Below are 10,179 nucleotides of genomic sequence, written 5' to 3'. Positions count from 1 at the left end.
CTGTCCAATATCTTTCCAAATAATTTTTGAACTAACTAATCGATTGGTAACTTATGCCAATTGATTGAAAAAACTTTTCTGAGCCATCCAGTCGATGGGAGCATTAAACCAATCATTTAGAGAAGGGATAAACAATTAACCAAACAATTAAGACAACACCTTAATGACCTACAACAACTCTATATACAATATTTCCTTTTTGGGCATGATAATTGATTAAAAATGACTTAGCCATTAAATTAGAGAATTATGCCAATTGATTGGCTCATCAATTCTGCCGATGGATTATTTTATTTTTTTAATTTTCCAACTCCTATATAAATGAGACTCTCCTCATCTTCATTACACGCCACTTTCCAAAGATTTACATTTTCTTTAGAATTTATTTCTCTATTTTTCTCTTTCTCTCTCTAGAAATATTTTTTATTTTATTTAAAGTAGCCATAGTACTTTTGAGTGTAATTTTGCTTGTGAAGAATATTTTTTAAGTGGTTGTGTTATTTGTTAAGTTCTTATTTCTCTATTTTCTCTCTTTCTCTTTCTAGAAGCATTTTTTATTTTATTTAAAGTAGCCATAATACTTTTGAGTGTAATTTTGCTTGTGAGGAATATGTTTTAAGTGGTTATGTTATTTGTTCATTTTTTGAGAGTGTGATTCTCTTGAAAAGATTGAGTTTGATTCATGAGATAAACTAGTCATAAAATTTATGTTTTAAATTTATTGAGCTCTGTAGGAAAAAGTTATGTCATTTGTTATTGAGATCAACTTGAAAATCTCTAAGAAGGTTCGTTATCTTAGCCTATGGTAAAAGCTATTTTTGGTTGGGGATAAACTTATAAAAATCTCAAGATCAATTTGTATAAATGTTCGTGGGCATAACCAGTATAAATTCCTGCTGTAATCTCTCTAAACTAATCCTTTTTAATTTATGCTATTTACTTCTACTGTTTTATTTCCGCTGCTATTCACTCCTAAGAAACTTCTAATAGGATCTTAATCAAGAAAAATACAAAAGTAATCACAAATTTTAAATACCTGAACTCACCCCCTCTTGTGCTTGAAGTCACTTGTTCAACAAGATTTACTTGGGTCTCCCTATGTTGCATGGTCGTCTTCAACGCAAGGACTTTGAGTTCCTAGAGGAAAAAATCAGCCAGAAGTTAGCATCTTGGCAACATAAATTGTTAAACAAGGTTGGTCATTTGAATTTGATTAGGTATGTCCTGAACTCCATTCCAAATTATTATATGCAAGTGGCTTGGCTACCTCAATCAAATTGTGATTTTATTGATAGGATGACTATGAATTTTTTTAAGGAAAGATAATTCAAACTCCGGTGTGCATCTCGTTGCCTAAAATAAAATCTCCAAGCCCAAAAAGATGGATGGTCTTGGATTCAGAAAGTAAGAGAGACCAATACTTCTATGTTGGATAAGATGGTTTGGGGTCTCCATCGAGATAGTGATTCCTTATGGGTTTAAGTTTTGAAGCATGAGTACATCAGTGAGGAAATGTTCCTTAATATGAAAAAGAAACTAGGATCAAATACTTGGAATCCAATTATTAAAACTCTCTACTTTTAAAGATGAATTTGAATTTAGATTGGGAGATGAGAACTTTTTTTGTTTGTTTTCCAATTGGTCTGGGTAGAGAAATTAGCGGAGCATGTTCTCTTTTTGGATATCTATGTTCTAGAAATGCGAGTGAATGACGTTTACTTAGATGAGAATTAGAACTTCAATTCTTTATATAATAATATTCATCCGGTTGTTTGTGACCAAGGTTGTCAAACTCGCGAGTCTACTCAGACTCGTAAAGGGTCCGTAGACTCGACTCGCAAACTCGACTCGTAAACTCGTACGAGTCTATGGAAAATTAAAATTAATTAAAAAAACCTGTAAGTGACACATATATGACACAGTCCTATATTTTTAAACTTGTAAATTCCTCATATATGACGCAAATATGTATAATAGAACACCTATTAACATTAAAACTTAAATTTCATACTCCATAACAAATTTGTTAGCAAAAAAAAAAACGGCAATAAAATAAATAAAAAAACAAAGTATGTAGATAAAGATTTAAAGTATCTTGTCAATTGGCTACTACATATAGAAAAAAAAACATAACACATATGCTAATGGCTTCAAACATAGAAAGCTCTAGTAAAATCATCATCGCCATCTTCTTCATCAGTATCTTAAGTATCATCATCAAACTCTACCCCAAATGAAACATCTTCTTAATCATTAGCCAATGTTAGTTTTCTAGAAGTTCCACTTCCACCTAATTCAACATTTCCACCACCACCACTTCACAACATTAGTAACAACAACATCATCTTCCACAATATGATTAATAACAACATCATCTTGCTCAACATTAAATTTAATTTGTATATTTTCTTTATTAGGATCTTCAGTTATCCATTCATAATCTAAATGATATCTTCAAATGAAAGAATAACACTCTTTACTTTTCCTTTTCTACTTTTCAATTTCTAATTGCACATGAAATAAACTAAATTATTTTTTTATGCAACATATTTCTTCTCTTGGAATGAACTTACAAAAAAAATAAGAATTCAACTCAATGTTTCTAAAAAAATAAAAATCAAATCTATAAACAAACAAATAATAATTCATTACCATTTTAAAGGAACTTCAATTTCTTTCACAACCATATGAGCTACAAGTTAAGCTTCAAATACAAATTGCAAACCGCTTTAATTTTGGAGTCATATCTCCATGGAAATACCGTATAAGAGACTAGAAGAGAGACTTTCTAATTCTCGTACAAGCAAAACAAAATAAGGGTTTTTTAAAAAATAAAAGAAAAATATTTTGGGGAATTTAGGCCTTTTAAAAAAACAAAATAAAAAATACTGATAGACTCGCGAGTCCATACGAGTTTGTGCGAGTTTACCAGTGTCTACTCGAGTCTATTAAAAAACGATTCTATGCACGGGTCTACTCGTTTATGCTTCCTAGACTCGTAAACTCGTACGAGTTTACGAGTCTACCCACGAGTTTGACAACCATGTTTGTGACCACCTGAAAGCGCTCCCTATTTGTTTGAATTCTTTGGTACCTAATCAGTTAACATGGAAAGAAAATTTAGACGGTAGCTATATTGCTCGGAATGGTTATAACTAGCTCAACAAACTTGAATTTGTCCAAAATACAACAAACAATGACTCTTGGAAGTGGGTGTAGCATATTCCTGCTCATGAAAATGTGAAATTCTTTGGATGGATTTACATAAGTCCCTTCCTATGAGATCAATATTGTGTCATCGTGGTATGCTCCAGGAAAATCTATGTCCTAGATGCAATCAGGACGCTGAGACGACTCTACACTGCTTGAGAGACTATGCATTTGCTACTCGTTTTTGGAAATATATTGGTTTCTTGGATCCACTATTCTTTTAATGGGATAGTTTATATAATTGGATTAGACATGACATCGACAATGGCTCTATCTTTTTGGCTGCTTGTTGGTGGTTGTGGCGCACTAGGAATAAAAAGTTTTGCGAATGAAGTGATATCTTCCTATACTTTGAAACTCATCACGTTGAATTATGCAAATCTGTTAGCTAAATGTTTTCTCAAGCATAATATGTCTCATTCAACGAAAACGATCATGTCGAATGCACATAAAAGTAATAATATGATTTTGATGGCAGTAGCCTTGATAATCTTGTGTCTCGGGTTTTGGTGGATTGATTCAAAATGCTGATGGTGCTTGGGTTCACGATTTTGCAGGTAATATTGGTTATTTTAATATCCTTCACGTTGAGTTGATGGCGCTATATAATGGTATGTGAATTTGGCATCAAGACTTGATGTGTTATTCTGACTCCAACTCTATTATCAAGCTTATCTCAAAGTCTGTTAATGCCTTACATCACTATGTTGCAATTCTTCACAACATTAAAGAGTTTCTCTCTAGAGAATAATAAGTTCAAATATTTCATACTTTTAGAGAAGAGAATGCATTTACCAACTATCTAACAAAATAGAGTTGGTAATGATAGGACAAACTAGTCTTTTGGCAAACCTTCTGTTAAAATCACCACTCTCTTACTAGCAAATGCTAGTTTGATTTTATTTTCTAGATAATTTGGCTTGCTTTTCTTTTTCTTTTCTCACTTATAAATAAAAAAACATATATTTTGATGTAAAGTTCTTTTAAAAAAAAAGAATTATAATTTTAAAAAATAGAGGGAGTAAATGACGCATATTGCGGCTACAATAACAAAAAAAACAAATATTTGGTATAAGATATTTGACTTATTCCATGAAATGTAAATAAGGAAGTAAAGTCAGAAAAATATTCATAGTTTTGTTAATAAGATAATTACGCAACTATTTCGCATAAAATTCAGGTGTTTAATAGCGCTTAGAACCCCTAAATTTTTTTAATATTAGTTCATTCATAGGGTTATTCATACCCTTGACTTTTAGTTTTGCGTCCATTCAGCCGTCGTCTTACTATCATCTCAACTGTATATATATATACCAGTACTTACTTAATGCACTTTATTTTTTATTTTTCATAATATTTACTGTTTTTTTTGAATTTGTAGTTCAGTTATGACTCAACCCAAGAATGCCAATTATGGTGACGACATTGATAGAATTAGTGAATTACCTGATAATGCAATTGATTGCATCCTCGAACGCTTGAATGTCCGAGACTTAGTTAGGACCAGTATTTTGTCCAGAAAGTGGAGGTATGCGTGGATTTCAGTCCCACTACTTGAGTTTCTAGGAGACTTTGTTGGTAGATGCAAGGATCTCGATAACCCTGGTCATATGGCTTCTAGAATCATCACAGAAGTTCTTCTCCTCCACAATGCGCCGATAAATACATTTATTCTTGAACTCCCCTCCAACTTCAAGATCGTATATGAACACCTCAATAAATGGATTCTGGTTTTGTCGAGGAACCATGTTAAATACATTGAGCTTGTGAACCACGTTAATTCCATGGATCTTGTGGACATTGTGAACCATGGGGTTAAGCCTATTCTCAATCGAATTCCATATCATCTCTTCTCTTGTCAGGAGCTGACTTACTTAAAATTGAGCGGATTTAACTTGACAATTCGGCTTAATTTCATCGGCTTTAAAAGTTTGCTGCACCTTCACTTAGAATCTATTACATTCGAGTTCGATGCACTTCATAGTCTTGTTTCGGGTTGCCCGCTACTTGAGAAGCTTTGCATTTTAAATTACTCTGGCTGTGAATGTTTTAGTTTCTCCGCGCCTGCTCTCAAGGTCTTAAACATTGACTCTCACAATGCTGTCAAATCAATTTGTTTGGAGAAAACAACAAATATAATTGATTTTACACTTTTAGTTTTTCGGGAAAACGAATCTTGTTTAATAAATTCTTTTCCAAAAGTTCAGAGGCTTACTCTCGGATTAGGTTACAAGGTTAGTCCAATGTTCTCATATTTTCATTAAAAATTTTGGCATTTATTTTCATATATTCATAGCTTTGTCATCTGTATGTATGCACAGATGCCGTATGCAGATATCATTCCTCCAACACAGCTGAAAAACTTAAGGTTTCTGGATATCTTTGACATGAATTTAAATAAAAGAGAAGAACTTTTGTATCTTGTTAGAGTACTCAAAAGTGCTTCTAACCTTGTGGAACTTGTTCTACAGGTGAATATATATGAATTCCCTATGCTTTCTTAGCTTGTGTATTTTTTTTTTTTTTTTTTTTTTTTTTTTTTTTTTTTTCATTTTTTTGACTTTTTCCTTTAATAATTTAGAGTTGTTACTACTATAATGAAGAGCCTGACCAAGCAGAGGAGTTAGAATGTAATGGTTGTTGCTTTAGTCAACTTAAGACGGTGAAGATCAAAGTTGGAACCAGCTTTAAACATGAAATGAGTTTGATACGATTCATACTTGCAAACTCCCCGTCGTTAAAGACTCTTACTTTTGACATTGGTTTTGGTTTCGAAGCATCAGATGCACCTATGTTGTTGAGCCTTTCACAAGACTTGTTATGGATGGAACGAGCATCAGAAAGAGCGCGAATTAAAATCATTCATTTGAAATAGGTGTTCTATGGTTAAATGTATTTGATTTTATGTTAACTTTGCTTTATTCTATAATTTCAATATTCTTTTTAAACCATAACTTTCTCCAAGAGATGAAATAGGTGATTATCTATGCTTACTTATTTTGTTGTGTGTAGTTGTGAGTAGTTGGAATTTGGCTTTATTGAAGTTCTTTTTAGTTGGTGATGAAATTTCAAATTGGTGTTGGCTTTGTAAAAAAATAATGCCTCCAAGACTTGATTCGGCTACTACTGGTGGACTATACCAATCACCATATGAATAATGACTCAAACTATGAACAACATTGTGGCTTCTATTTTTATTTTTGTACAAACAGGTGCGAAGAATATCTGAGATTTGGAAAATAGGGGTCAATAGATTTTAGCTGCGGTGTCTTGGGGAGTGAAAGATTTTCATAAATAGTGGGAGAACAATTAGAATAAGAGTCGTGGAAAGCAAGTGGCCAAGTTGTATAATCGTCCTTAGGATAACAATAAAGGGGTCGTATCATTTTATGAATCCGAATTCAAGGAAGGATGAAAGTTGCTACTTTGAGCTTGGTATGAAGATCAGTATATGTTGCAAATTCAAGAGGTTTTGTAAGAGTATTTGCAATTTGAGTAGTGCTTGAAACATGTTAGATCAACATCTTTAGCTATAACTCTTTTCCTCATAAAGTGTATATCAATTTTAATGTGTTTTGTGTGCACGTGAAGAATTGGATTACGAGAAAGAAGTATAACATTCAAGCTGTCACATAAGAGTGTTCTAGGTAAGAAACGAATGGTAGGTTTAATACGTAAAGACTCTAATCATAGAAGTTCAAAAGTGACGTTTGACAAGACTCGATATTCAACCTCCATGCAAGACTTACCCACAAGGGGCTTCTTTTTGGAACTCCATGAAACTAGTTTAGGATTAAAGTAAATGCAAGATTGAAAACTTGCCTTGCGATCTTTTGGATCGCTTGTCCAATCAGAGTCATTATAGGTTTTTAAGGAAAACTTGTGTGTCAAAGGAGAAGGAGATAGAAGCAGGCCATGTGCCAAGGTTCCACTAATGTGTCTCAAGATTTTTTGAAAACATACCAATGTGATTCCAAAGGAGAAGACACAAATTCACATGTCTTATTCATAATGAATGCAATGTCTGTTGGGGGAGAATATGAATTCGAATGGTTTAATAGGTCGTTCCCAAAAATACCAAATTAAAAAATATTTTCTTTGTGAAATTAGAGTTCAATAAAAACTGCTCCGCATAACAAAATTTTCGTACAGAGTATATGCTATTGGATTGATCACAGTATACACTTAAAATAGAAATAAAATGAACGAAAGATGAAGAGATTAAATGAATCAACGCTTCAACTGACTTAAATTCTATTTACATGAGATGTGTAAATCGAAACTTTTCAACTGAATAAGAAATATATTATTACAATTTTCATATTTAATCAAAAGTAAGAAAGCTTAAGATCTTGATCTAACACAAATGTAATTCTTATACACGAAATCACTACGATTGCGGTAAAGCCTAACATCATGTAATTTCAAAGAAAATACTAAACCCAAACATATGATTCTAAACAAAATATAGAAAAGTGAATGAAAGAGAGAATGAGAGATAATATGCCAGATTTGTAGTGGTTCAACATGTTCGTTCTCGCTTTGTGCATTCTTCACTCTTCAATGATTTTCAATTGAAAATTTGTAGTCTTCCACTATGATTTTTGCAATTTTATCACATATTCTTTTAATATAATCAAAAGATTCAAGATATTGCAAAATTATACAAACTTCAAATCTTCTCTTTGAATGTATACAATGTCTAAAACATATCTCTATAAGATCTTTACTCGATCTTGACTTCTACTTTCTAGCTTCAAGAAATCAGCTCCAAGCGTCCATTCCACAACCACTTCTTTTATGTCCTACCACATCCTTGTCTCAGCCTTGAAGCCTCAAATTCATATATACACGCTCTCCAATTCAAGGTGCCACATTTGTATAAACAAACCAAGCAAGAATGTCAAAAATAAGAAGGATACAAACTTGACAAATCTCTGAGCGAAACAATTTGCCATCTTTAACTATCTGATCTGACCATACTTGCTCTCTCAGAATGCAAAAAGAAGAGTAGAAATTACCCACTTGCAATAAAGCATTCTCAAAAGAGTCGGAGATGGATCCAAGATTGGCGCCAATCGGTGCATCTAGTTATTTTTAGCAAAAGAGATATTCTCAAGGCGTATATTCTCGAGATCTCCTTGAGCGGTTGAAAGAGATGCCTTCTTACCAAACAACAAAGTTTGAGCAGAAGTTAGAGTTTAATCTTTCTTTGCCACTTTTATTTCTAGTAACTTTTGTTAGACGAAGGCGACTAATCTAGAGGGAATGAATAGATACCCAATTGAAAATTTTGGTGAAAATATTATTTTAAAACATTTTTAACTATGGATAGCGGACACGTCCGAAACAAATCGTCTAATCCAATCTGCTATCGGAAAACTCGGATATGCGTTAAAAACCTCTAAAACGTGCAATGATAATGACAAGTTATCAGATTAATATATTTTAACTATCACCATAATTCGTTTGAATTAAAATACGCAAGTAATCAATTTCCAATGAAATGATTTAAACAAAACAAGGTGAAGCAATTTATCAAACACTTATTGTGCAGTCAATTTTGACCAGAATTTTCTAATGGTTTTGTTGTTATGAAATCCAATTACAATCACAAAGATTGTAATCAACACAACAAAACAGTTTTGAAATAACAATAAATTAATCTAATCGTATCAATGGTACAATTTCAGAATTCGATAATTTGCTTATGGAAAGTAAATGAGAGAGATAGACAGATATAGGACACAAGGATTTATTTAGGAAGTTCACCAACCGTCCTTGCTATGGATACGTCTTCCCTCAATTTCAAAAGAATTGAGATAATCAATCTTACTTTGCAAAATCTGTTTACAAGAGAAATGTAGCAATCCAACCCTACAAACCTTATTTCTGATGTTGATCATAACACTTTCTCTTCCCTTGATCTGAGTTTGATCAATTCACCCAGCAATACCAATATGATTATACTCCTTTGCAAGAAATATGCTTTCTTCAAATCTTTCACTCAGTCGATTCCAAATTGAGAATTATTTCACCCAAGGTTTCCAATCCATTCACCGTCTCATGCTACTCCTTTGCAAGAACCTCTCATTCTTTAAAGCTTTCAGTCGATTGACTTCGAATTGTAAAAATCTTGTTAAAACTACAAAATCAACACCATGATCTTGGAGGATAAACCCTCATAGTTTTTCCAATGAAATCCCCAAAGATTCTCAACCCAATTTACCGGTACACCAACTTAAATTGGATGTTACTAACCTAATCTAGATGACACCCAAACAAAATATGTGTATTTTTTTTGTGTATGCATAGATGTGAGGTTGAAGATGAAGAGAAATATTTGTATGTGGTTATAGTTTCATCAACTTTTGAATGATGCATATATGAGGTATTTATATATGTACAAGTTGGAGGCAAAAGAAAACAAGAGGTTTAGAAATAGAATGCATATTTTACAAAATTTCTAAGCATGTATCGACACATACGAGTCATGTGTCGATTCATATCAATGCATATGTCAACACATATCAGGTCATGTGTCACCTCATGAGAAACATAAGCCACATGCTTGAGAAATGGGTTACATGTGTCGACACATAACTCGTTTGTGTCGAATCATAGAGGCAAAATTGCTTCTATGTGTCGACTCATGCAAACAGAGTCTACAGGCTTTAATATTGATCCACATGTGTCAACTCATAGAAGAAAATTTTCTTCTATGTGTCGACTTAAATTCTTCATGTGTTGACACATGCATTATAGTGGCCACAAGCTTTAAAAATCACTTACATGTGTCGACATATGGACCTGTTTTTCACTTGAAAATTGATTTTTACTGCATGAAATCTTTTCTTAATGCCCAAAGTCTTTTCTAAATGAATTATAAAATGTTTTTATGCTTTCTAATGCTAATATTCACATCATGACTCTGATGATACCGCCCAAGGTACAGAAACGCTGAAGATC

At 32.8% G+C, this 10,179-nt stretch overlaps 1 protein-coding gene across 1 annotated transcript; it reads left to right on the top strand.

Moving 5' to 3' along the window:
• Positions 1-3,474: 3,474 nt before the first annotated feature.
• On the top strand, positions 3,475-6,368 carry LOC131648770 (F-box/FBD/LRR-repeat protein At1g13570-like). The gene is made up of 6 exons (XM_058918498.1): positions 3,475-3,664; positions 3,768-3,821; positions 4,597-5,444; positions 5,532-5,681; positions 5,792-5,972; positions 6,223-6,368. Exons 1-6 carry the CDS (start codon positions 3,475-3,477, stop codon positions 6,366-6,368), a joined length of 1,569 nt encoding a protein of 522 aa, XP_058774481.1.
• Positions 6,369-10,179: the final 3,811 nt, after the last annotated feature.

This window comes from Vicia villosa, linkage group LG2 (assembly GCF_029867415.1).
Source record: "Vicia villosa cultivar HV-30 ecotype Madison, WI linkage group LG2, Vvil1.0, whole genome shotgun sequence".
Lineage (NCBI taxonomy): Eukaryota > Viridiplantae > Streptophyta > Magnoliopsida > Fabales > Fabaceae > Vicia > Vicia villosa.
The sequence above is the reverse complement of the archived record's forward strand: the minus strand, read 5'-3'. Positions and strand labels throughout refer to the sequence as shown.

Coding starts and splice junctions, on each gene's coding strand:
- LOC131648770 (XM_058918498.1), top strand. CDS start 3,475: ATGGCTCTATCTTTTTGGCTGCTTGTTGGTGGTTGTGGCGCACTAGGA. Junction 3,822..4,596: donor GTTGATGGCGCTATATAATG/GTATGTGAATTT, acceptor TTTGTAGTTCAG/TTATGACTCAACCCAAGAAT. Junction 5,445..5,531: donor CTCTCGGATTAGGTTACAAG/GTTAGTCCAATG, acceptor ATGTATGCACAG/ATGCCGTATGCAGATATCAT.